Genomic DNA, 27263 nt, shown 5'->3' with positions numbered 1-27263 from the left:
GTGAGGGTTCTGGCTTGGGGTGGGGCTGGGGATAAGGGGTTGGGGGTGCAGGAGGGTGCTCCAGGGTGGGACCAAGGGGTTTGGAGGGCAGGAGGGGAATCAGGGCTGGGTCAGGGGGTTGGGGCGCGGGAGGTAGTCAGGAGTGCAGGCTCCAGGCGGCTTACTTCAGTCAGCTCCCAGAAGCAGCGGCATGTCCCCCCTCCGGCTCCTACGTGGAGGTGCAGCCAGGCAGCTTTGCGTGCTGCCCCATCCGCAGGCGCCGCCCCCTAGCTCCCATTGTCCGCGGTTCCCGGCCAAAGGGAGCTGTGGGGGCGGCTCTTGGGGTGGGGTCAGCATGTGGCGCCCCCTGGCTGCCCTTATGCGTAGGAGCTGGAGGGAGGACATGCCGCTGCTTTCAGGAGCTGTGCGGAGTGGGACAAGCCCCCAACCCTGCTCCCGAGCTGAAGCACCAGAGCAGGGCAAGCCCTGGACCCCGCTCCCCGGCGGGAGCTCGAGGGCTGAATTAAAACGTCTGGAGAGCTGGATGTGGCCCATGGGCCATAGTTTGCCCACCCCTGCACTAGACCATCTTTTCTTCTCACTTTACTATTACACATGATTGAGAGAAAGTGATTCACATTAATCTCTAGTTACCCAGTATAAAACTTCTATGACATATCAACACACTATACGAATTTAAAATTTAAAATCGTCATAAGCTAACTATAAAGAGGAAATGGAAGTGATATGACTCAGAGGGTTGGTAGCTGGTTGTTTTAAAAAAATGTATACAGCGCTGTAAAAATCTACCCAGTGCTGCATACAATAAGATTTTCACTTTAGGGAATGGAGCCTGTCCTTTTCTGAATTCAGCCCAGGCTCACAGGACCGTCTGATGACTGTTTGGCATATGTGAAATGGCAACTATTCAATTCCCAGTGGACAAAAATGTCCACATCTCCAAGCCTGTTGTTTGCAGTCTCAGTGGAGAGGATAAGGCTTGAATGGGCCTGGAGCTGTCCTTTTACTCCTACAAGTGAGTCCAGGTTAGGACTGAGTCACAATGGCTGAGCACTGTAGAGTAAATTGCAATGGTACCATCGGTGCCTTTATCTTATCTGTGGCTAGACAGAGGACTTCAGTCTGCTGGGCCAGCAACTTCAGAGAACTATCCACAATGACTCAAAAATCTGTTTCTTGAGTGGTAATGGCTAATTTTGACCCCATCACTTTGTATGTATTGTTGGGATTATATGTTTTCCAATGTGCATTACTTTGCACTTATCAGTATTTAATTTCATCTGCCATTTTTTTGTTGTCCAGTCACCCAGTTTTGTGAGATCTCTCTGTAACTCTTTGCATTCAGCTTTGGTCTTAACTATGTTCAGTGATTTTTTGTATCGTCTGCAAATTTTGGTACCTCAGGTTCACTCCCTTTTCCAGATCATTTCTGAATAGGTTGAACACCACAGTCCTAGTGCAGATTCCTGGGGAACCCCACTATTTACCTCTCTCCATTGTGAAATCTGACCATATATTCCTACCCTTGTTGCCTATCTTTTAACCAGTTACTGATCCGTGAGAGGACCTTTCCTCTTATCTCATGACTGCTTATTTTGCTTAGGGCCAAATGATATATATGATGTAATGACAATAAGAGTAAAAAATCATGTTAGGTATTTTAGTTAAAGATCAGCCAGAGGTATGCTGGAGAGAAAGATGAAAATATATAAATGCTCATGCTTTGGGGCATAAACCAACCTCTAATTTAAAGGGGTTAGGAAAAACCTGCGCTAATGGCCTGCTGATTCCAAGGTTGTCTGGCAAAGGGTTTCTTGCACCTTCCTCTGAAGCCTCTGGTACTGGACTAGATGGACCAGATTACCAGTCTGACCAATTCCTATATTTCTATGAGATGGGTCAGAATTGTTAAATTTGGATCCAGAGTGAAAAGTCCTAAAACTAAAGCAGATTCAGGCCAGACTCATCTAAATTTAGTATATTAACATTGCCTTCTAAGAACGCTAAATCCCTCGGAATCCTGCTTTTGCACCTACAGAACAGGAGAAAAGTATCACCATTTACTGAAAGAATTTAGCAGAGATTCCTCCTCAACTCCCTCCATGTAAAATTAAATTAAAAATCGTTTACTCGCTTGTAAGCAAAGTAAGCTTAGAAATGAGTATATACAGTAGTAGGAAACCAACAGGGCTGGCAGCAAGTCCTTCCTGAGATGACCAACCGTGAGCCTATGTCTACAGTACCCCTGCACCATCCACACCCCAGGGATCGATGCACTTGGCTCGATTTAGTGGGTATAGTGAAGACTCGCCAAATTGAGCGGAGATCGCTATCCAGTCGACCAGTACTCTACCCGAATGAGAGGAGTAAGGTAAGTTGACAGGAGAATGTCTCCTGTCAACCCAGCGTAGTGTGGACCCCGTAAGTCAACCTAAGATACGTCCACTCCAGCTACATTATTCATGTAGCTGGAGTTGCGTAGCTTAGGTCAACTTACCGTGGTAGTGTAGACATAGCCTTAGACAGGCAAGAGATGAGGCACTAGGGAGCATGTGGAGTTTATGGACTCTGTACCTCTGCCACTCAACTTCTGCAGAGCTAATTTCTATCATCCACTCTTTTCGATCTGACTTTGATATAAGACAACCACTCCCAAAAAATTAGCTCTAGTTTTTGGCTGACATAAAGCTGAATGCGAGTACATAGACATGATAGCCTAATTTTCGATCAGGAGTGGCCAAACAACACTTTCAGGTGCTATTAGTAGGAATTCCGGGTAATGGTGGAGAGAGAATTTGCACATGCATCTCTTGCCACAGCAACAGTTCCATGGTGAAGAATTGTTAGATCAGAAGTCTATGAGCCAGGTACTTCTGAGGTCCAATCCTTGGTCTCACAACCATGTGAACACTCATTTTAGAAAACTTCCATATTGTAGACAGGGCCTAGAATAAATACTAAGGAGTACTGTAGGTTTACTTAAAATATTTCCAAAATTAACATTTTCCTCCTTTTAACGAAGGTATAGTTACTACTGCGGATGATACTGTGAAGACTGAAAGTCCTCATTTAGAAGGAGATCCTGCTGTACCGCATATAACTCTCAATGATGTGGTTATTTTAGCTAAAGAAAACATGCGACCATTCACAGATATTGTAAGTACAGTATGGCATGTACTTTTTAAAATTATTTAATTTTATGTTGATTTTTTTTAAATTGAGCATTCATAGTTGGCCTACTGAGGCATCTCCAAAACAATTTTGTGAAATGTATGAAAAATGGGTTGTTTGCAAAGAAAGCTGTTTAGGGAGTGGGGGACTAAATGACCCCATCCAAATGGAAAATTGTTTATAAAGAGGATTGTATTGTAGGAATACATGAAATTAAATTCGGTGTGTGAGTTCTGAGGGCTTGTATAAACAGAGAAGTTGCACCACTTTAGCTTGAATGGGTTTAGATTATGCCAACCACTTTTGGGTATGGGCTCACATCGCTTGAAAATGGTCCATCTCTATTTAGCTTGCACTTGCATATCTACAGACACAAGCTAAACTTGGCATGTGCCCACACGCAAGCTGTACTGGGTAACTAAGATGATATCAAATCACCCCCCCCCCTTAGTGCTCGGTGCCCGCTGGGTGTAGCCGGGGATGGCGGGACAGGTCAGCCCGGCCGAAGAGCTGGCTGAGGCTCTCCGGGGCGCAGGCTCTGCTGGCAGCTGCGTAGGCTGGGCAAGGGGAGCGGGCTGGGATTGCAGCCACGCGGGCAGGACACGGAGCCGCCGCTCCTCCAGCGCCGGCTGGGGAATTGCGGGCCCGGCGGCGCGCGGAGCACAGGGCGTCGCGGCGCGCGCACTGCCCGGCTCCGCCCGGCGGGGTGGAGCGTCGCCCCCTCCCCACGTGGCTCAGGCCGGGGACTCGGGGCCGCCCCGCTTCCGGGTTCCCGCGCCTCCCCTGCCGGCGCCGGGCGATGACGCGCGCGGCCGGCGCCGGGGTCACCGTGAGGTGACGTGTGATTGTGGGCTCGCGAAGGAGGCGAAGTTCGCTCAGCGCCGCCGACCGCGGTCCCCTCTCCCCATGGAGCCCACGGCCCCCCCCGGGGCAGCCGCCACCGCCGCCGGCCCCGCCGCGCTCCTGCTGGGGCCCCTGTCCCGCGGATACGCCGCCCTCATGGGCTGGCTGCTGCAGGTGGGAGCGGGGCGCGGGCAGCCGAGGAAGGGGGGAGCCCCCGGCGTCCCGGCACCTCCCCCTCCCCGGGCGGCTCGCGTGGATTCCCCAGAGGGCGCCCCGGGATCCCGAGCCGGGGCCCGAACCCTCTCCCCCGCCCCGCCCCCCTTTGCCCGGCGCCTCCCGGCCGCGTGTGGCAGCGGGGGCCGCCGGGGGAGCGAGCGCCGCGAGCTTGGCCCGTAGTCACTGCACCACCCGCCGGCCTGTTCCCCTCCCGCGTCCCGTCATAACACACTGAGCCGGCACGGAAGCCTGGCCTGGGACGGGGCACGGAGTGGGGCTACCCCCTCCTCGCCTGCAGGCGGTGGGTCAGTTGTCAGTGGAGGGCGAGGGGGGTGAGAAGGAGGGGATGGCTGGTTATTGAGAGCTAGGCCTTGGGTGTGTTGGGGGAGCAAGAGAATCTTCCTTTCCTCAGTGTTCAGGAACTTCCCAGCCAGGGAATACGTTCTCTTGCCGTTTCTTGTTCTTTCCATTTTGCTGCTGTTTGTGATTTTTTTTATCACCGTTGACCAAATATATCCTATTATAATGCTGTCATGGATCTCCGCTTTCTGTCAGGTGACTCCCATTCTCTTCCAGAATTTCACAAATCACTTTTACCTAAAGCTTGCAGGTATGAGAAACAAAGTAGGAAAGTCGGGAGGAGTTTTTGTCGCTGTAACATTAGATGGACTGTTATGGGCTGTGTTGTCTTTTAGGCTTGTGGATTGGTATTATGATTTTTTTTGGTATGTAAGTGCATTGTATAGTCAAAAAGACTGTTGAAACAGAACTCTGGATGAGCTGGATCTGGAGCTTTTAACATTTATTTTTTCAAAGGTTATTGAAGATTGCATGTTTTAGTTGTGTGGTTGAAAAGAGGACTGTGTGGCTAAATGTGTTTAAAATAAATTTAACTTATCCAGTCTCACTTTTATATCAGGGATGGGAAGAGACCATTTGACAAGGATGAACTAGGGAAGTGAGAAAATGTTCAGACTATCAAGTTTCATTATATTTTCTTATGGTTTCAGTATAGTGCTAATGACAGGAAATGTAAAAAGGAATGACTTCATGTGCTGAAGAGCTAATTGATTAGTTATGTATAACCACAAATGTCTGTGATTTTTTTGGCCTTGTTTTTAAAAAGAAGCTGGTGGCTTCTAGGGAGCGTTGGATGGTTAAATTGTATAGAAGCCCCTTACTTCCAGGTTCTTCAGATATTCAAAAATATTTTCAAGTAGAAATGTGATCAGATTGCTTGCATCTTTGTTGCCAAACCCAACCATCAAGCTTCTTCATGGCTCCACAGATGCTTCTTTAGGCTAATTACATTTACTTGGCATGTTCTAGCGCTGAGCTCTTTGCAGGCCATTTGAGACCATTGTGACTACCCTAGAAGTCTTTGGATAGTCCTCTCTGGTTTTACGGGTAGATGATTGTTTTCCTTCTTTTGCTCTTCCTGTGTATTTTATTAAAAGGTCTGTTTTTGTTTTGTTTTGTTTTGTTTTTTTTAAAATCATGGTTGTCAACCCTGTTGTTTTAGTTGATTGCTACACTGCCTGAGGACATTCGGCCTGGGCCTGACTTCCATGGACTTCCATGGGAGCCCATCATTATCACTGCCTTGGTGGGAATTGCTACTCTAGGTATACTGTTCTGGAGAACCTGCCTTTCAGTAAGTACACTTCAAGTTTATGAGCATACTGATGTTTAGTCCTTTGTGATGTTGAGTGTACTATGGCTGAGTACTTGTAATGCTACAAGTATCAAAGCAATATTTTTCTTTCCTTTCCCATCTAGATCATTAACATTAATTTAGTGTTTAACAGTTTCTTTTAAAACTGAAACCAATATTCTTTAAGTTATGGAGTGAGTCTATCAAACTATCACAGTGAAAATTTCAGTAACTGTCAATGTATAGTTCCAGGATTGCAGGGAGTTGTTATGGAAACCTTAGAATGCTGAGGAAGAGTGAAATTGTCTATGCAAATTGTGCCTCCTAAATGCCTGATTGAATCCGCAACCAACTACATAACAAGCATCTGACCACTCAGCTGACCATTTCAGGTTCCCTGGTAGGAGATCTAGTCTTCATTGCAGCTGTAAAGCCCCTCCCCATACTCACCTCTTGCCCACTCCACATAAAATGTTTAACATTTCCCTTTCCACAAACAAATCCCCAGGCAAAGTATTTATCTCTGACCAGCCTTCAAATTTCTTTTCCAGTGTCATCCATGTGGGAATTAGTATTTAAAGTTAGATTGTTAAAGTGCCAATTTATTTTGCAACTTTTAAATTAAAGGAGAGTAAGCACTTAAAAATTCTACACATTTGTCAATGCCACTTACTGTGTAAAGTAGAATAATATGGAAAACAAACATGTTTTGGGACAGCATTGATTTTTCATCACTAGCTTTGTTGGTTAATTCACTGGTTCTGGATCTCACGCAAAGTCTCCTTAATTGAAAGGGCATAAGAAGGAGAGTTTTATGTATTTTTTTTTTAAAGTAGTATTTGCTTGGAAAATAGTAATTTCCATACAAATGTAGTTCATTTTAACTAGTTGATTGCAGCTAGGTTTGTGTGTCACCCTTTAACTTCTGCAAATTCAGGATGATCATTTGATGTACAGTTGGTTAATATTTTTTTAATTTATTCTAATTTGGGTTATTTGTGCCCTCCTAATGGTTGAATAAACAGTCCTTTTCCCAGGCTCTGAAATAGGGCATTAGCCTAGAAGCTTTTATTAGCTAAGCTTGTTTATTCAATGTTACTTGACACTTTAATTGGCAGTGATATATATGTAAATCTTTCCATACGCTAATTCAGTCCACGTACATTTAAGGCTAACTGTCTCCCTCTCACAATTGTTTTCCCCCCTTTGGGGAGGGATTCATAGAAGCTTTTGAATAACTCTTTTTGTGACCACTTCCTTTTGTTCTTGTTTTCTCTTGTAGGTAAAGAGTAGAATGTATCAAGGTAAGATTCTTTATGCTTTTCAGTGTTCTTGCTGTCGTTGTTTAAAGACTTTGAACATGTTATGGGGGCTAAGTATTAGTCATCTTTTCCTTTCCAAGAGAACACATATCTAAGATTATTGTATATGCTAGGGGAAGCCAGTATGAGCCATGTGTGCTGTGCTGTGGCAGTGCTTAATATTAAAAGATACAGTGCTGCACATATTGGCTGCCTGGATTAAGATGAAACATTGGATACTAGGGCTTCTGATCGCTACAGCCCACACCTCCAAGTTAAGGATAAAGGCAGAAGTCACACGCAACACTTCAAATGCCACCCTCGGTAGGGCAGAGGTTGGGTGTCAGAACCCCATGTGTAGTGGGGAGGAGAGGGGCAACAGTTGCACTGCAGTTTATGGGTTACTGGAGCAATAACTGGTGCCCCACGCCATGGATGGGGAGGATGCATAACTTCCTTGCAGATATTGTCACTGAGGAAGCTGGAGGTTTTGGAAATGGGAGAATTGGCGCTTACGACACCTGGGGAGATGTGGGAAGCAATTTGGGATTTGGATAAGCATACTAGCCGGATGTTTCTGCAAAAAAAATTAACATCAAAATAATATTGACACTTAACACTGAAACCTAAAGATGACAATTTTAGCAAGCTGTTTAGATGGAGGAGCAAATTCACACCTCTCTAGGCTATTGCTTCATCAGAGAAATACTCCCTATGAGGACTCTACTGGTGAGCGGTGCTCCATCAAGCTCATCAGCACCGCTCACCAGTTTAGGATCTGTTCATGTTCTCAGTGTTTCCTTCACAGCCATGAGAAGTAAAAACCTTGGCCTAGATTCTCTGCTATATAGATTTTAGTTTTGGTGCAGTACAGAGAGCCAGCCATCAGGGAGCCATTTACCGTTCCCTGAGTCTCAGGGCAGATCTGTGCCCCCACCTCAACCTCCACGTGAGTTGGAGCTGTCTGAGGTTGCAGTGGTTCCCAAGGAAACATGCGCTGTCTGGGCATAATCAGAATGCATCCTACTCTGACTATGCTTCCTGTGCTCTGTGAGGAAGGATGCACAGGAGCCAGGTACATCAGCTCTGCACCAACTGAAGTTTCCCCAGGGCAGGGGAATACTTAACCCTGTGTCCAGTTGCTTTCCAACCCTTTATGTAAATGAAAGTTTAAGTTCTATAGCACAGTTGTGCAGGAAGGAGTGAGTGCCATGGAACTGTGGAATGCACAAGGCCCTGCTTTGTGATATAGTCCTCTCTTGAAAAAAGTTCACAAAGTGGTGACAGCAGCTTTGAGTTTTCTCTCAGGACGTGGAGTACAATTATTAGCTTTATCCTTTTTCCCTTAGTGACTGAAAAGCAACTTGCTGAAAAGATTAAAAATCTCCTACAAGAAAAAACAGAAATCTTAGAGAAGATGTCAGACTATGATCAAAAGGTATTGCACTATTTGCCTACTTCATGCCTCTTAATTGTCTGTCGTTGGCTTACTGTACAGTGAATAAACAGCTAATGTCCTAGCATCATTTCTGTAACCTACATGGCATGTTGTCTTCTGTCATGTTTCTCTGTTTGGCATCTGGGACACAGTTTGTAAATAACATGCACAAAACTTTTATTATATTACTATTTTTTGTTTGTACCGCCTGTGGTGTTATCGTATTGTTTCCATGCACCTAGATTAAGGAAGCCAAGGAATCTGTGAAGGTGGCCCAGAAACAGAACACTAGTCTCTCAGATGAAGCTGCAGGACTTAAGGTAAGGAGCAGCTCATGCTTTCTATGATGTGCATAAAAATATAGAAATAAATACTATGCTTTAGTTGGTTGGGAATTGTTTCTGTTACAGGATGTTATCAAGGGGCTTGAAGAAACAAACCATCTCCTAGATGACAGATTGAGAAACCTGCAAACAGTGCTAGAAACAGAGAGACAGCAGAATGTGAAGAAAGAGGACAAAGTAAGATATCCGTAAGGGCCAGTGGTGCCCTAAGAGGGTTTAGGTCAGGGGTCACTGTGCCTGAATTATTGAGGTGAGGAGGGCTGGGTGAACTAGTTCAGAAAAAGAACTGAAGTAAACCTTCTCCCAAAACTCAAAGTAGAGTTTTGGCTGACTTTTTAGTCACATGATTCTGCACCTCTTTGTCTCAACCAAAAGCAGAAACACTGAAATCCATGGAGAAAGATTGCATTCTGGGATTTCCTGGCGATATTGGTTTCCGACTATGTTCCAATAGTTATCCTAACCGATCTTCTGAAATTTTACCATCTCCCTAGGAACCTCAATTTTGTTATGAGGATGAAGTTTTCTGAGATTTCCCTTGCCCTTATCCAAGTCTTTTCATGTTGATCCTCCTAACACAAAGGATATGTCTACACTGCAGCTGGGAGCATGTCTCCATGCCTGGGGAGAAAGACATGCCCTAGCGCTGGCCAAGCACAGCGCTTCTCAAACTGTGGGTTGGGATCCCAAAGTGGGATGTGACTCCATTTTAATGGGGTTGCCAGGGCTGGCATTAGACTTCCTGAGGCCCGGGGCTGAAGCTGAGGCCCTTGGGCTTCAGTCCTGGGCGGCGGTCTCAGGCTTAGCTTTTGCCCTCCATCCACCTTTCTCCCCTCCACCCTCGTCTGGGGTGGTGGGGCTTGGGCAGGCTCAGGCTCAGGCTTCAGTCCCGCCCCTTCCCTCCCCCCCGGGATCGTGTAGTAATTTTTGTTGTCAGAAGGGGGTTGCAGTGCAATGAATTTTGAGAACCCCTGAACTAGCATATTCAAAGCAGCAGCCTGGCTGTTGCAGCATGAGCAGCAGCGTAAGCTACTCACCTGAATATGGACCCTAGAAGCAGGGTGGGCATGTACTCAGGCAGCTAGCCTGTTTCTCAATATCCGCATCGCTATTTTTAGCATGCTAGCTTGACCAGAGCTCATGTGTGTCCTGGGAGGCATGCTCCTAGCTGCAATGTAGACGTACCCAACAATGGCTAAACTCAGATTCCACTGAGTTCCGGTGGTGGTCTTTCATTTGGTCAAAAGTTGTTGCTAGGTGGCAGCAGCAAACTGCACCTTTCACTTCAGGCTGGAGAAACTGATAGTGAAACACGGTTAGCTTAGAAAGCAAGGGTCGTAGCTTGGTCCCAAACTGATCCTTTTCTTTTCATTCCCCTGCCCCTGGTGTGGCAACGTGTTGTACTCCAATTAGTCTGAGGGCTGGCTCTGAAACTCTAGTTTGGTTGGAGTTTCGGGTATGTTCAAATACCTTGAAAATATATTATTTAATAGTAACTGAAATTAAATTTCAATTGTGAAGCTAAAATGGAGTCGCCTTTAATTCTTTCTTATGCAGATATTTGAAATGCAGACGGCTTTGGAGAAACTCCAAGAAGTTATCATGCTGCATTCTGTAGAGCTTTCAGAGGTAAAGCACTTTCTAGATCTTCCTTCAGAGTCACTCTCAGAAGCTGGTTTTTGTACCAGCTATCTTCATGTATTAAGATTGTGACCTTAAGCACTCATGTATTCACACCTTACCTAAGTTCCCTCTAAGCTGCGCAGCTGCCTAATAAGCACCGCACAGGCCCTCAGGGCCATGACAGGGAGCGATGCCCTCCCCAACCCCTGGATCTGCTGCGGCTGGGGGACAGGCACCCCTCCCCTGGCCCCATCCCAGCCCCGGACCTGCTGTGGTTGGGGAAGAGGCACCCCCTCCCCTGGACCTGACCCAGCCCGACCCGGACCTGCCAGGGCTGGGGGACAGGAGCCCCGACCCAGCCCAGCCTGGACCTGCCTGATCTTAGGCAAAGATTGTACCTTGCTAGATTAAGCTTTAGACTTTTAGGTGCACGTGTTCACTTTTGTTTTACTTGTAACCCTTTCTAACTTTATTCTTTTACATGGCATCACTTAACCTATGTTCTAATGTTGTTAAATGTGTTCTATTCTTACTACAAACCAACTCAGTGCTGTGTTTAAATGGAAGGATTATTTATCCCAGTTAAGCTTGATGTGCTTTGTGTCTTTAGAGGAACAAACAAACCTTTATTATTTCTCTGAACTATCCAGGAAGTGATGGGATATTACAGAGCATATGGTTTTGGGAAAATTCGGGATGTTGAGTGTGTTGGGGTCATCTTGCTGGTTATTTTAAGAAAGAAAGAAAGAAAAAGAGAGAAAAGGCTGATGGAAGCCAGAGTGGGACTGTAGGCAGGCTGGTCGGGTCAGAACTGCTGAACCAGGGCTGTCTACCACAGAGACACTTGAGGGTGTGACCTGAATACTTGTTGTTTGGTTGTAAGCATCCCAGATTGGGAACTACAACAGCAAAGCATTGTGAGGCACCCAGGGTTGCAGGGCAAGCAGTGACACAACTCCTCACCAGTCTAAATTGCACCCCCAGACTGTCACAAATATCTGATAGCAAATCTTAACCTACCAGGTTGGGGATGGGGGAGGGGCTTGCTTTTAACCTTTTTTTTTTTTTTTTTCTATTTTATAGTCCGTAATATACAATTCTTAAATGACATGTTGAAATTTTGTAGGTTCAGATAGTCCTCAATGAAGCTAAACTAAGTGAAGAAAAGGTGAAATCTGAGCTTCGTCATGTACAGGAAGAGAATGCTAGACTCAAAAAGAGAAAGGAGCAAGTAAGCATCAAAAGGCTAGTGAGCCTGAAATGCTATCTGCATTTCTTCCTTGAATTCTGTAATATTTTACACTGTGCACTAGGTCTGTTGGAAAACTGAGCATTTTGTTTAAAAAAAAAAAAAAAAAAGTCCCACAACTATTTCTTCTGCAATTAATTCTTGTTGTCAAATACTAGAATAAATAAACCTATGGGATTTGTAAGGAGGTTTCCACAGCACATGCAAACCTTAAACTGTTGCTTTTCAAGTATTTATACACTGATACACCAAGCCTTTCTGCACTTTGTGGTCTTAGCACATTCCTTCCTATCGTCCTAATACTAGTATCTTATGTTGATTGGATCATCTTGGTATGAGCCAGAGGTATGATAATACTCAAGCCCACTATTTCAGAGTTAGCCCTGATTGACAGATGTCTTCCAAAGCTTTACAGGCAGGTAGATTCCCATTTGTATGTTGTAAAAGCTTCACCAGTTCCAGTGAGCCAGCTGCTAACCCTTCTATGAAATTGTTGCACTGTTGATGTGATGGCCAGTGTCTGGTCAGAAGCAATATTTCAGACACTAATGTTACCACTTACGGACAGGGCCGATTGAAGCCCTTGTGAAGAATTGCTACTCTTGCTACATTTTGGAATGCAAGAGTCCATTCTGAAGCTATGTCTTTTCCTTGGTCCTGAAACATGACCCATCTTGTACAGTGACCTATCTTTGTAACAAAAGCTACCTCTTGTGTTGTGTGTCTGTCTTCTGCCCCCTCTTTAGATTGATTACTATATTAGGGGTGTGGTTGGGATGCTGGTAACCTTCAGGTAATTTCTACTATTTAGGAAAAAATGAGCCCTTTGACTCTAGTGTTGAATATTAGATGCTTGAAGAGAACTAAAATTCATAGAACTATGTAACAATACAAGTTGCAGAAAATTTTCTAGCAGCCAGATTTTCAAGTAGTCCGGGGATTATCTATCCTCTCATGTTAAATGTCAGGTTAATTTACGCATACGCTCTCCATAGTCACTGGTGATCAGTTACCATTTCAAAGTTGGCAATACACTCTGCATACATAGTACTAAAAAATAAAGCCAAAAATCATGTTAACTTGTTGTTTTTTTAGCTGCTACAAGAAGCAGAAGGCTGGAGTGAGAGACACACTGAGCTCAGTGAACAGATTAAACAGTATCAGAAGTCTCAGAAGGACATAGAAGAAGCACTCGCCTACAAGGAAAATGAAATCGAAGTATGTTCTTGCTAAAGAGCAACCATCTTAAATATTCCATATGTTAAATGGCTGAACTACTGTGGAAAAGTAGAGTGACTTCTATGTATTGTTCCTTTGATTTCTTCATTAGGTTTTGACTAACTGCATTATGCAGCTAAAGCAAACTGATCCAGATTCTGAGGGCAAGAAGGATGGAGAAGGAAATGGATGGGACACAGGGGATGATCTGGCCAATGGAGAACTGCCAGGTATAGAGATCTTAAATAACAGCTGGCTTGTGCATGAGGTAATTAAACATATATAGATGATGAGGTGCAGAACTCAGGCTCTTTGGATAAGTAAAATGTCTTTAAGGACTAATAAATTTGTCCCGAATGATGGTCCTGGAACAGTGATATGAGAGATTTAAAGTCTTGACTCTGTTTTTGTTTCAGCATTAAAATATTTGTCAGATAATTTTTTTAAAACTCTGTATTTTCTAAACAATATTAGAGAGAAGAGAATACAAAGCAAGGAAAACAATTACTTTTCTCTTCTAGATAACCAGAGTGAGAAGATGAAGAATCAGATTAAGCAGATGATGGATGTCTCAAGGGTATACCCCATTACGTTGTTTAACAAATAGTTCCCACATAACTTTTAATTCTGTCTAGGTTTATAAAATACTGTTGTTTCCCTCTTTACAGGTAAAAACAACATTATCTATAGTTGAAGAAGATAGAGATCTTTTGCAATCCAAACTGAGCGATGAAATAGCAGCAAGGCATGAGCTAGAAGGTAGGCTCAGCAGAAGAGCCGCTTAGTGTGAAATACTCTGTCTGTGATTTATAAATTGCTTGGTAGCAGTTCCTATCACTGCCTTATGTGCTTCTTTGTCTCCTGCAGAGCAAATAAAAAAGCTGGAACACGATTCCTGTTCAATACAGACAGCCAAAGCTAGATTTGAAAATGAATGTAAAACTCTGCAACAGAAGGTGGAGATTCTCAATGAGCTCTATCAGCAGAAGGAGATGGCACTTCAGAAGTAAGCTTTCTACCTTTAGGAAAGGAAACAGTAGTTACTCTTTCCCATTCTGCCTATATAAGATGCACCATCTAACTGTTTCTTCTCTGTCCTATTCTCACTTTGAGTTGCTTGGTTAAAATTTTATATACAAAACTCTCATGGAGTGTTGATAGCCACTGCTTTGATAAGGTTGAAGCTAGCTTCTGGTTGTAAGCCCAGTATATGATCACAGCTTCCCTAGAAACTTGACTTTCTTGAAATTTTCACATATCTGCTCCTAGAGTAGAAGCTTTCGGGGGGAAGTTTTGCTGAAAACTTTTGATTTATCTAATCTCTTAACAGTTTGTTGTACAAACTCAGTAAGAATGCCATCACAAATAAAGAGTCGTTCCTTTCTAGTATCTTGCAGAGAGAATAGTAAATACATTTCTGTTCAGTAATCGGGATCAGTTTCCAATAATTTTTCAGCATTGCATTTTGTCTCTTGCATCTATTTTTTTGCATTTCTAGGGGGAAAGTTAAGATGGGTAGGCAATGTCTGGTGGAGTGAGTGGTGAAGGGTTAGGCCAGGTCTACACTATAAATGTACATTGGTATTACTGTGTCACCGAGGGATGTGAAAAATCCATACCCCTGAGCAATGCAGTTATTCCAACCTAATGTCTGGAAGTCACCATTGACATAGCTTCCACTTCTTGCAGAGATGGATTAACTACGCCAAAAGGAGAAGCTCTCCTGTCAGTGTAGTAGCGTCTTCGCTGAAGTGCTACAGTGTCGATATGCTCTCACGCAGCACTGGGAAGTTAGTTAAATCCCTTTACTGTTCATTCCCTATTTGTTAATGTTCGAAATTTTTTAAAGTTGTAGAAATGTTGTTGAAGTACCAACCTGCTTCTTTGGCAGGGGGACATGAGTTGGACTCTGAGCCACACTTTCAGCTAAAGGGCAAATGTGACTAAGAATAACACAGTTCTGGAAGAGACAAGTGTTTAAAACTATTGTTTATGTGGAAGAAAATCAGTAAGGGATGGAAACTTAAGGTACTATAAGGCCATCACAAACAGGACATAGTACCAAAGAAATTGCGTTACCTGATTGGACCAGGGTCCGTCTACTCCAGAGTCCTGTAACTGTCAATGGCCAACATCAGTTCTTTCAGAGGAGGGTGCAGGAAACCCTATAGGAGGCAGTTATGGGACAACTTGCCCCCAGGGAAAGTTTTCTAGCCTCCAGTAGTTCAAGGTTGGCTCGTGCCCTGAAGCATGAGGATTCAGATCCTTTTCAAAACTGATTTTTTAAAATGAATTTACTGTTAAATCTGGATAATCCTCTCATCCATCTAATGCTTTCTCTTTGAATGAAACACTTCCAGTGGACAATTCTCATCCTCTGGGAAGTCTTTCCAAATATAGCTAATAAGTAAGGCAAAGATTTTATCATGGTTATTTTTAGTAAAAGTCACAACAGATCACAGGCAATAACCAAACAATAACCTGTGGGGGCTATGGGTGGCATCCCTGCTGGGGAATGTGGGAGGAGCCCACTGCCTGCAGCAGCTGGGATTTGCGGTAGGGGGCGGGTCCTGCTGGCTGACAGCTCCAGTCCTACTGCCCCAGGGCTGAAGTGAAAATGTCACAGAGGTCCCTGGAAGTCACTGATTCTGTGATTTCCATGATCTCTGTGATTACATCTTAGCCTCACTAATAAGGAAATCACCCACCCAAAAGCAGCTGCTAGTAGTTATTAGGTTTAGAGTTACTACCAGTTTCTTCTTTTTTGAGAGAGTTACTTTTAGAGTTGCCTGTAACTTGGATACTTCAGACTGATTGCAAAGGAGTCAGAAAGAAGGCGAGTGGGAACTAAACACAGGGTGAACAAGGGGCGCTGGTAACTGGTCACATAATAGTAGTAATTGGCTGGGAGACTGTTTACCAGAGGTTTCAGTTCCCTTAAATAACAGTTGTAGAAAGAGGATGTTTTCTCTCTGCTCTGTTCCCAGACCCCCAAAATTCCTGTTTACTTGTACTTACACACACTGTTGTACTACTTGAACCATTTGGATGTCAAGTGTAGAATCTGTCCATCTCTTTATCAGTGTCTGTCTCTAGAGTTGAATTAACATCTGTCATCTGCACAGCTCTAGATAGGGAAAACTCTCCCAGAAACAGAGAAATTGGGAGTTGTGGAGCTGAGCTGCCTACTAGTAACAGACCTCTGAGGCTCTCACACTCCTGGTCAGCTCTGCACCTGAGATTTTGGGTTCTCAGGATATAGATTTGATTTGGTTTGCTTGTCTGGCTCAGAAGGCTGTGAATATTCTGGGTCGGGAGCATTTTTCTCCTCTTTTGTACTCATGTTTCTCTAGTGCAGCGGTGGGCAACTGTCAGGGTAATCCACTGGCAGGTTGCCAGACAGTGTGTTTACGTTTGCATGGCTGCCCACAGCTCCCAGTGGCCGCGGTTTGCTGCAGGCAGCTGTGCAAATGTAAACAAACTGTCTCGTGGCCCACCAGCAGATTACCCTGATGGGCCACAGGTTGCCCACCACTGCTCTAGTGTTTCCTTTCTTCTTGTAGGTAGAAGGCATGAGATACAGCCAACTGGGTTTCTAGTTTTCGTCTCTAAGATCTTAGATGTGTAGTATAGTGAAGTAACTTTCTCTCTCTTCCATACAGGAAGCTGACCCAGGAAGAATACGAGCGTCAAGAGAAGGAGCAGAAATTGTCTGCTGCAGATGAAAAAGCAGTGTTGGCTGTTGAGGAAGTGAAAGTTTACAAGTAAAGTTCAGATACTGGAGGTTCACAGTTTTCTAACTTTGGATATTGGGGAGAATTTGTTTTAACCTTTCATATTTTACAGGCAAAGAATTCTGGAAATGGAGGAAGAACTGAAAAAAACAGAGAGATCTTATAAAAACCAGGTAAAAGACATTCCTGCTCATTGGTCATAGTTGGCTTGGTTTATCTTATTATATATTCTAATATATGGGGAGGAGTGTGGGATAGAGTAAATATTGGATAAACCAAGCTAAAACCACTTTTTTCCTTTTTCTTAAATCGAAGATTGCTGGTCATGAGAAGAAGGCCCATGACAATTGGGTAAGAGTGTGTTCCCTTTTCTGACCTTTGTACTACAGTTCCTAAATAGTCTGCAATGTTAGATTTATTGAATTTACATTTAGCTTCCTGAGTGGAGCAGTTCGTGCAGTTAGGAAAACAGATTGAAACTTTGGTTTATTTTTTTGGTCCCAAGTGCATTCAGTTTCTACTGTACCTATTTTGCTCTTTCCCTGAACAGCTCATTGCCCGTTCTGCAGAGAGAGCTTTGGCTGAAGAAAAGAGAGAAGCTGCCAACCTGAGGCAAAAGTAAGCATGTAACAAGCTATTTGTGGAGCTCAGTCAGTGTGCTCAGCACTATTTGGGCACAAACTAAAGGAAGTCGCAGTCCTGTCCCAAGTAGTTTCCGCTTTCTCGATTTAAACAAGCACGTCAGCCATACAATTCATTTGAGTAGTGATGCACCTTTTTAAAATTCACTTGACTGTTAAATATATCTTCATGCTGAAAGACATTAGTAAGCTTTTACAATACAGGTGGCCTGAATAGTATATTGTAACAGACAAAGTATACTCAACGTAATTTATTTTTTAACTTGTGCTTATTTTTTTAGATTAATAGAAGTGAACCAAAAAATTGCAATGCTTCAAAGACCATTAGTTGTAAAACCAACTGCAGGCAGACCTGACCGTCAAGTCCCAGTACGGAGAGGTAAATACTGATCTTCCCTCCCTCACCTGCACCATTCCTCTAAAGATTGTGAAGTCCTGGGTGTATTTGCTCTAAATATTTATAGAGTGAAATAACTGTGCTGGACTAATGAAGTATTGTTGCACCCTTTACACAGGTCCACTGAGCCGTGATGGCTCTTTTGGGCCATCACCTGTGAGTGGAGGAGGTCCTTCCCCACCACTGATGATGGAAGCTCCTGGTCAGCCCCTCTCTGCCACAAGAAGGGAAGGTTCAAGAAGTGAATTTGGTAAGGAGTGAAACTTCTCCTGCAGCCATAGACATTTATGGGAGGAAGCCCTGAACACAAAAATTCTGAGGTCTAATTTCAGTTCCCACTGTGGCCTTGAACAAGTCAATTGACTTCTGTGCCCATTTATCCTTATATGAGAGAGGAATTGAGAATGTATTGTTTGTGGAGCCTTTTGGGGAAATACGCAAATGCTAAATATTGCCTTTTACTAGTGCTTATTGTCCCTAGATAGTGTTACCAGTGAACTGCAAGAGAGAACTTGAGTAAAGCTGGCATATACCCTGAAGGTCCTCACTTTAACCACATTGAGAGGGGCAGTCAGCACAAAAAGGCATTGCGTGACTCACATTCTTGAAATTATTTTTTTTGTCTTGTGAAATTCTCTGGATAGGGTGAACCATATCTGTGGTGTTGCAGAACAGTGCATTCTAGTTTGCCAGGGACATCCCAGAAAGTGCCAGAGAACTCATTCAGCACAAGTTTATGGGTTCATGTTAATTTTCATTTTAGCTTTGAAGCTTATTGTTTAACGTATGGGTTAGTCCAAATGCAAATTTGTTAGAAAGAAACTGCAGTCTGAAAGTCTCAGTATTACTGAGATCAAGGGTGGGGGGCCTGGTAGCAGCATTTGACTTTGTTTTTAATCAGCTTGGTTTCAGCTAGGGATTCCATCAGTTATGCTTATACACAGATGTATATACACCTCTGAGTTTTTCACATGCAACACAATGGTTGGAGAGACTGAATCTGTCCACATTAGATTAAGTAATGAGCTTACCGTCACTGTAAGGGTTCACTTGTTTAAAAAAATAAATCCATTTCTTACTCAAGTAATCCAAAATGCTACACCTTGTGAAAATTCCTAGAAATCTATGCTGTTTTATGTCTGGAGGTGCTGAAGTGTCAACCCCTTGCCTAACTAAGGATTTCTTGCACTTGCACTGCTGGCTCATAGGAGGATAGTGCTGGGAAGTGATCTCCCTCAAAGGGTTCAAAAGGAAACTGCTCCCAAAATTTAGTTTTTTCTCTCTACCCCTAGTGGTGCCACTGAACCTGTACACAATTAGTGACGTGTAGGTGCCGCTGTACAGAAGATATGGATTTGCTGTAAAAGTAGCTAACTGAATTAACAAGTCTGGGTCTGAGCTCTGTGTTTTATATTTCTTTTAAGGTGCGGTGGTGGATGGCCCTTCAGCTCCAAGGAGGCCACCTGAGCTGTCTGGAAGATCATCTGTCCCAGGTGAGTTACATGAGCTGCAGCCTCCAAGCCTTTCAGTTAGTTAGCTAGCTAGCTGTTTATTGACTGGAAACGTGTATTTGAAGGCCCGGGTTCCTCTTCCAAAGCAGAGTAAAGTCATATGAAATTTCTGCTTTTCTTACAGATCTCGGCCCTGCTGTAGCAGCCCTGCTCAATAGTGGGCCAAGAACCTCCTCACCTTCCACATCCATGGATGGAGTGGTAAGCTGAAAACTTTTCCTCTGCCAAGGGAACACTTTAGGCAGCATTTCTTGTGACCCACTGTACCTGCTGCTTCTCTTCTTTAATTGTGTATCATGTTCTATCTTGTCTGTATCCCCTGTACATCATTTACTGCCAAAAACAAAAGCAAAACCCTCCCAAAGAGTCTGAAGCCCCCTGTGTATCTACTGTTCTGCCTTCATCTTCGGAAGCAGCAGCAGCAGTGAGTATTTGGCAGCTGGATATGGTGCTGGTGCACTCCTTGCTTTGATGGAGAGAAATAAAGGGCATGGTGTTTTAAATTGCTGAATAGCTAAATGCTCTGCAAAACTAACCATGGGTGCTCTGTTTTTAAAGGTTTCTTTACTCCTGTTGATGGCTCTGTTATAGTTTTATGTCTGATTTTTATTGCAATATGACAAAAACCCTATTGCTTTTGTCAAGGACTGCATGCAAACATTTCTTTGGGAAGAACTTGTAAGAGTAATCCAATGAAATGTGATATTGTGGTACCTAAATATTTGTAGTACAGAAGGATTTAGATGATTTCAACCCGTACTACAGGAAGAAAGGTGGTATTTTGTTTTAGCTTTTGACATCCAGCAATATTGTATGGGCCTACTGGCATCTGTGAGGTGGGGTTAGTCTTGACTGTGCTGTACTATAGGAGCAGTCATCCCAAAGGTATGTTTAATGTGAATGCATTTGAGTGGCCTAAACCAGATTCTTCCAAAGGCAGCAAACTCCATGCTCTGCAAAGGGCTGGGGGAGGTTTGACAACTTGTTGCTCTTTGGCTGTTTGCCCTTACTTGTCTTTTCTTACCTTTTGGCACTCAAGTTAAGTTCTGGTGTTTTAGCATCCATATATTTGGTTATCGTCACAAATCATGTTTATTAAAGTTTCAAACCAACATCTTGAACAGGTAAACCTAGGTCCTAAAGGTCCATCTTTTCCTGGGACACCCATAATGACCTCTCCAGTGACTGGACCACCACCACCTCCAGTTCGATTTGGAGCACTGCCACCTCCACTGCGTGGGCACTATGGGTCTCGGCCCCTTCCTCTACCCTTAGGTATGATTACCTTATGCTTGAGTTTAACTTAACTTTGTTTTTTTCAGCCATTCCTCTTCTTACTTCCAGTAGCTCCTCCATATCCTATTGCAGCAGTGAGAGTCCCTCCTTAGGGGGGAGGGTCCCAGAGCCCAGCCCTGAATCTCTACACTTGAATTTTGCAGCTCAAGCCTGTCCTGGGTGTGTGTTTGCTGTGTAGACCTACCCTGTGAGTTCCTGGAACACTTTGCTGAGCACGATTCATCAAGCTTCCAAAGGAGCCCCATTCAAAGCATCTATATCTGTTTGTTTGTTGTACAGTAAGAGTGTGAAAAAGGAAATGCTAGCTGCCAAAAATCCCCCCAGGGATTTGTGGCCTCAAATGTTTGTATTTGCAGTTTCTATTGGCACCTATCTTTCTTTAGCTAAAATGCTTTGGGCCAGGATGGGAACAGGGGAACATGGGGAAACTTCTGTATCACTTCCATTAAATGAGTGTAGTCACTACTTCCATCATCACTCAATTTCCCCTTTCCTTTCAGTTTGTGGTCCTCCGCTGCCACCTCCAGCTGCAAGAGACTATTTACCTGGCCCACCATTAGGAATGAGAGACCTGTCTCCTGGCCCGTTACCACCTCCTGACTCAAAAGGATATGTACGTTTCCCTCCTCCTTTTCGACCTGGAGGCCCTCTTGGCCCACGAGATTATCCTCCTGGTCCACCGCTACCCCCACAAGGCTTAAGGGACTATCCTCCTCCTCCAAATAGAGACTTGCCTCCACCAGGACCTAGAGACTACCCACCAGCCCCTCCTTGTCCACCATCACCAGCAGGTCCCAGGGACAACACACATCCTCCAGAACGAAAACCATAACTTCAACAGTTGGATGGCAGCTCTGTGGAATGGATTCTAGCACATTTCATGCAGTTACGACTTTAAATGCCTTCAAAAGACAACTATCTTTTAATTTTATTCTTAAATTTGGTTTCAGTATATTTAGTTTTTGCAGAATTACTTTTCCCTCAAATTTCCCTAGTCATGTGCATTTGAGATCACTTTAAAGAAAAGTCACCCTCTGGGAATGCAAAAATCATATGCTAATGATGGACTTGAAGCCTGCTTCTTATAGCTGCGGTCCACCTGCAGCTCTTTAAATGTGCAATACAAAAGTACCTGTGTGGTTGGTTTTAATTAATGTAGCCTATGTAATCAGAACATTTCCTGTGGAAATATTTTTGTAAGTAAAATGCTACCCAACTTGTCTTCTCCCTCACATTAACCTGCAGTTACTGTAGACCAATGGTTTACAGTAAGACTCTAAAAATATTTACCTTTTTAAGATGTCTGGTCAGAAAGATTGAACATGAGCTACCCTGTACTCAAAGGAAAATTCTAATAAAGAGCAAAATAAATTTGCTAGATCTTTGAGCATGCAAGTGAATCTGTCCTGGAAGCCACTTGTGAGAAGTTAACAGTAACCTTGTGTAAGACTTGAGCCACTCATGCAAGCAGTTGCACAGCTCTTAAATTCAAAATCAGGCTATAGCAAACTCCTGATTGAAATTTAAGTCACTTGGGTTTTATGGAACTAATCAGACCTACATCACTTGTGCCCATGTACACAGCCTTGAACTGACATATTGCAGTGAAAGCCAGGCTAGCCTGTGACCCATGTGCTTAACTGCAGTACAGAAAAGTTTAGGGTCCAATGCAGTTTAAAAAAATTCATCTTCCCCAAAGCATAACTCTGTGTATCAAAGTTTTGTGCATAGTTGGGCTTTTCAAAAATATAGAGGCTAGAACTTCAGATTATAAATAGTAAATAAAGTGCCCTTTACAAAGCACCTACATTGATCCTGTGTAATCATGGAGTTTAGCAAATTGTTTAAACAAATGGAACTATACTTTACAAAATCAAACTTCAGGGAAGGTAGATTTATATTTTAAGCTTACAGGATTTCCCCTTATCAAATGGTTTGGGAGGGAAAAAAATGTTTCCTGTAAGGCTGAAGTGGTGCTAGTCTAGAAGCACCAGTAGCCTCTACAGGGCTTCAGGTGAGGTGGTTAAATAGCTACAAGGCAAGATAGGATCTCACTTGAGCTATTCCCTCATACTCTTAAATGAGAGGTGTGGCTAGTAGAAACTCAGTTACAAACTGACCAGTCAACCCCACACCTCATTTGGAACCAGAAGTAAACAATCAGGCATCAGCAGAGACAAAAGTACTGTATTGTGTTAAACTACTAAAAAAATAAAGCAGCATTTTTCTTCTGTATAGTAAAGTTTCAAAGCTGTATTAAGTCAATGTTCTGTTGTGAACTTTGTTCAGAGTTACAACCAACCTCCATTCCTGAAGCATTCATAATGCTGAGCTGCTGCTGTACTGGGAAGCTAGATCCATTCCAGGGAGAAAAGTGAAACCCTCTGCCATACAAAGCTTTGAATAGTTTCTCTTTTGGGGAGAGGGATAGCAAAAAAATCTAGTGCAGGGCCAATTTCAGGAACTACATCTTTACTTGCAGATACAAGCAGCCATTAATTTGACTTGTAAGTGTAGGTAGGTTATTCAAATACCATAACAAGAAATGACCTTTTAGCTAAACAAGCTCTGACAGATATATAGCAGAAGTGTAGATCACCCTTGTACATAGTGATACAAGCAGCACCCTGTGTTTCACTTTTGGGAAAGTCTTTCAGGGATCACTACATCATGAAGGATGAAAAAAATGGAGAGAGAAGGGACTTTAAAAAACATTATACAAACATTCATCTACAATTAAATACAAAGCTCTACTTGTATATTAAACAAACAAGGTTTCAAACTGTACTGCACATGACATTCCATACACTTGCAGTTAATAGGGACTTCAAGGGTGATAGTTTAGAACCAGTGGATCTGTTTCACATGAAAACATGTTTAATTTGTAGGCAATAGTGTACAAATTGGCTCATTACCCATTCACCAGTAGACATGTAACTGGTTAACTGTACACATCTATAACATACGCATTTTAAGGACACCCATCTTTGAAAATCAGATCCCTCAAGCTAAACTTTAACTTATTATATTCCCCTCAAAGCAAGTTTATTCCATTTCATTTAACCCCCCTAAATTAAAATCTGAAATAGTTCTTAACTTTGAAAGGATTATCCCCAGCAGTCAGTATAACAAAGAGGGTGTGAGTACATCTTATCAGAGACAGGACTAGACTCAGTTTCAGTACTTTTTACCTTTTCCCCATTACTGACTGACAACAACAGGACAGTTTATATGGAGATGCATTTGAGTACTTCATGTGTAGACAAGTACATAGCCACAAAATATTTGTTTAGTATGACAGATGTACACATCAGAAAAAATGGAAGCCTCTTGGACTTCTAGAAGGCTACATGAGACCTAGAACCTTATTCAGCAAAGCACTGGTGCATGCAGTGAGACCCACTGACCTTAATTTTAAGCATGTGAATAACTGCAATTAAGCAAGTGCTTTGGATGATCAGGGTCATACACTACACCTTTTGCATTGGTGAAAGATTGTGGTTTTGCACCTATAAGATACAGTCAGTTTATTTAATGAATGTTTCCTTCCTTTGTACAACACCAGCAGACACAATAGAGGAACACTATGTCAGATTATATTTACATTTATTTTAACAAAACTAATCAAGATATTTAGTGTTTGTTTCAGGCATGACATTCTGTTGTAAAAGGTTATAATGTAATTGGGTCCCTTTAAGAACTGTTAACAGGAAAATACACAGTTCTTCAGCCATTAGCCAAATAATTGCTCACTGAGGTGAACTCATCCACAATTAAGCCAGAGGAGAGGAAAGAAGGGGAGAACACAAGGTTAAATTCAGCTTCTAACTTCCAAAAGGCCTTATTTGATCCCCATTACAGTTCAGTTCGATCACTGTACTAGAGGCAGAAAGGAACACCCCTGACATACTCCATAAACAGACTGCCATGAAAAGTGAAAAAATCCTTTTCCCTCACTTTTTTAAACAGTGTTCTGGAGTGAGTTAGTATTACATGGTGCAGAAAGAAAGGCGTTAATGGTACATTTACATCCAAGCAATTAGAAAAAGCTAACATTTGACACTGCATTCTCCTGGAGCTGGTCCTTTGTTAGCATAGCAGAGTGTATGTAGGCACTATTTAAGATACACATGAAGCACATCAGACCTTGAAGAACTGTATTAAATATTCCACTCACTGAATATATGAAAAGTTTGAATGGGTTCTACTTCGGTCCCTTTATTAAGTCAAAAGGTGGATGCAAATATTCATGTTATAATAAGCCAATGCCCTGCAGCTTATTACACACTATGCATCTCAATAATATAGAAAATAAATGATAATCCTATCTACCTACATAAAAACCAGGTTATTTTAGATTAAGTTTCCAGACTTGCATATGAATAGAGGTATGCAAAGATCCACAATCAGGTCTTATGAAAACAGTTTCTCATGGGAAGGCATGTCCATCTTCAGTCAACAACTTGAGATAGCCAGAGCACTTCTGAGCTGTTCATGTTTTTGGTGGGGGCTTTATGCTGAGTAGTAAGGGCCCGATCCTACCACCTGTGAAATCAATGGTAAAACTCCCACCGACAGCAAAGGGAGTAGGATGGGCCCCCAAAGCTCTCCCACACACTGGCTGGGAAAGTGGATAGCAAATATGAAGTACAGAAAAAAGAAGTTTGTTCCCTTAAATAAGTATTCATGATTTTTAAGGGATTCCAACACTTGTAATAATAGACAAGTTCTACCTGAAATCACATGATACACTGGATGCTGCAAGTCTGTGAACTATCTGAATGGGATTGAGATCAACAGTTGACAATTTGGTTGTCTCATCAGCACCTTCCCTTTTACCCTCAAAACACTCCTCCCTCCTTTCCTCTGCCACTTAGCCAGCTAAGACGAAAGAGCAGGCTGACAAGACGTTCTAGAGCAGCATTTCAACTTTGGATTGAATCTCTCTCTCTCTCTAACCACCATCCCCTGATTGCTTCTTAAACCACTCACAGACGCTTTCTTTCTACAAAATCCCTTTTCTATCACCTTCCCCCACCCTCCCAACGAGACAGAGTGAAGGACTCTAAAACTTGAAGGACTGCAATAGCAAGCATAGCAAGAGTACACAAGCTAGCAAACTTGCCACGACATTTTGCGGTATCAGGCATGGTGAATGGGGCACTTCCCACCCTCTAGCAAGGTTTTTGAAGGAAGGGTAAAAACAGAGGTAAGTTACAAAATTGAAATTTTACGAACAGCTCAATTCTGAAGAGAAATTGTCACAAAATACTTCAGTACACTTGTGATAAAACTGGTATCCAAAAGGTACTGGAAGAAACTTGCACCTGAATGGTAGGCTTAACCTCTGACCCTGTGGTATTGCTGTGCAGTGTGTGATGGTCTCATCTGACCTACTGGCAGGAGTACAGCTGTTTTCCTGCCTGTTGAAGGATGGGGGTGCTACACATGCAGCTACCGTGATTTGTGACAAGTGGTTTAGTTCACAGAAGTCTCACAAAAGGGTCATTCCTTGTGCAATGTTTGATGGAGGTGAAGATAAAGTGGTTTCTTGGTCAACAATTGCAGTTTCTTCCTTTTAAAGTCAGTGGGTTTTTTGTATCTGTAACCACAAGAAATAAAATTGAAGGCAAATGCTAATGATGACTAAATGCATCTGAATAAACCCAGGCACAAATGCCCATGTTCCAACAGTACCCAGACCCCCATTGACACTATTTGGGAAAGTGCTTCAGGTATGAATTTAGGATTCATACAAGGGAACAATAATGAAAAGTAGGTTAAACTGAGTTTCTTCATTTTCTTTTCTTTGGATTACTATTTTAGAACAAGGCATGGCAAGTTAAACTTTCAAACTCATACAAGCCTGAGTAGAAGAGAATTCAGTTGCAAGCTATTCAGGTTACCTTGCTTTGCCTCACACACATGTGCAACCTGTTACTGCAGGTTTAATTCTATCAGGAAAAACTATCTAGTAATTCTGACAACATTTAGATTTGTTTAAAAAAAACAAAAACAAAAAAACCAGATCTTACAAAATTGCTACTAGCAGGAGCCTTTTTCATTAGATGTTTCCCACTAAAGTTACTTCTGATTAAAACACTTCCCCATGTGACACAGTAGTTGAGACCATCAAAGTAGGACCTTCTCCATCCCCCCTCTTCCCTAAGTGCATGACTGCTCTTAACAGAATTACTTTGACCTGCATGCCTTTCTGGGACTGGCCCTTTAAATTTGGGAGAGTCAAATAGCTGCAGTCCTAAAATGGCCATTTTGCAACTGACACCTCACAACTCCCAGCCCTTCTCTTCTAGCTGATAAATAGCGATAAGAAAGAAAATAAAGTTAAGGAGACGAGGCAAATTGTCATACCCCTCAATGTTTGCAACTCATTACAGCGCTACAATAGTGGCACCAAGAGAGTCAGAAATCAATACAGATTAACCAGAAAAACCAACCAGCCAGTTTACTTTCATTTTCCAATCAGAAGACAGTACAAGCAGTGAGTCTATAACTGTGAAGGGGTTTTAACATTGTCAGTTTTAATATTCAAATTTACTGTAGTAGGTCATCTGTTTTTGAAAGTTATTTTTGACCTGATCGCGTCCTTTGGGTGTGTGGCAAGCC

At 42.8% G+C, this 27263-nt stretch overlaps 2 protein-coding genes across 8 annotated transcripts in view; one reads left to right on the top strand and one right to left on the bottom strand.

The window, feature by feature from the left end:
* The window catches only part of MIA3 (MIA SH3 domain ER export factor 3), a 36954-nt gene extending 14058 nt beyond the window's left edge, over positions 1 to 22896 (top strand). For 2 of the 4 annotated variants that reach the window (XM_073338786.1, XM_073338782.1), the window contains exons 6-28: positions 3023 to 3156; positions 5753 to 5884; positions 7167 to 7188; positions 8535 to 8623; positions 8866 to 8943; positions 9034 to 9144; positions 10525 to 10596; positions 11717 to 11821; positions 12935 to 13057; positions 13170 to 13287; positions 13579 to 13634; positions 13726 to 13816; positions 13925 to 14063; positions 16720 to 16821; positions 16904 to 16964; positions 17107 to 17142; positions 17342 to 17409; positions 17714 to 17811; positions 17948 to 18079; positions 19254 to 19322; positions 19465 to 19541; positions 20465 to 20615; positions 21137 to 22896. In XM_073338786.1, coding sequence (XP_073194887.1) covers positions 3023 to 3156; positions 5753 to 5884; positions 7167 to 7188; positions 8535 to 8623; positions 8866 to 8943; positions 9034 to 9144; positions 10525 to 10596; positions 11717 to 11821; positions 12935 to 13057; positions 13170 to 13287; positions 13579 to 13634; positions 13726 to 13816; positions 13925 to 14063; positions 16720 to 16821; positions 16904 to 16964; positions 17107 to 17142; positions 17342 to 17409; positions 17714 to 17811; positions 17948 to 18079; positions 19254 to 19322; positions 19465 to 19541; positions 20465 to 20615; positions 21137 to 21468 — 2396 coding nt within the window. In that variant the 3' untranslated portion in view covers positions 21469 to 22896. Of the gene's footprint in view, positions 1 to 3022; positions 3157 to 5752; positions 5885 to 7166; positions 7189 to 8534; positions 8624 to 8865; positions 8944 to 9033; positions 9145 to 10524; positions 10597 to 11716; positions 11822 to 12934; positions 13058 to 13169; positions 13288 to 13578; positions 13635 to 13725; positions 13817 to 13924; positions 14064 to 16719; positions 16822 to 16903; positions 16965 to 17106; positions 17143 to 17341; positions 17410 to 17713; positions 17812 to 17947; positions 18080 to 19253; positions 19323 to 19464; positions 19542 to 19689; positions 20426 to 20464; positions 20616 to 21136 lie in introns of those variants that run through there. The other 2 variants (XM_073338783.1, XM_073338784.1) reach the window with 2 other exon arrangements.
* A 195-nt stretch (positions 22897 to 23091) lies between these two features.
* The window catches only part of AIDA (axin interactor, dorsalization associated), a 54272-nt gene continuing 50100 nt past the window's right edge, over positions 23092 to 27263 (bottom strand). For all 4 annotated transcript variants that reach the window (XM_073338830.1, XM_073338833.1, XM_073338831.1 and 1 more), the window contains one exon: positions 23092 to 26238. In XM_073338830.1, coding sequence (XP_073194931.1) covers positions 26142 to 26238 — 97 coding nt within the window. In that variant the 3' untranslated portion in view covers positions 23092 to 26141. The remainder of the gene's footprint in view (positions 26239 to 27263) is intronic.

This window comes from Lepidochelys kempii, chromosome 3 (genome assembly GCF_965140265.1).
Source record: "Lepidochelys kempii isolate rLepKem1 chromosome 3, rLepKem1.hap2, whole genome shotgun sequence".
Lineage (NCBI taxonomy): Eukaryota > Metazoa > Chordata > Testudines > Cheloniidae > Lepidochelys > Lepidochelys kempii.
This window is presented reverse-complemented; position numbering and strand designations above follow the sequence as displayed.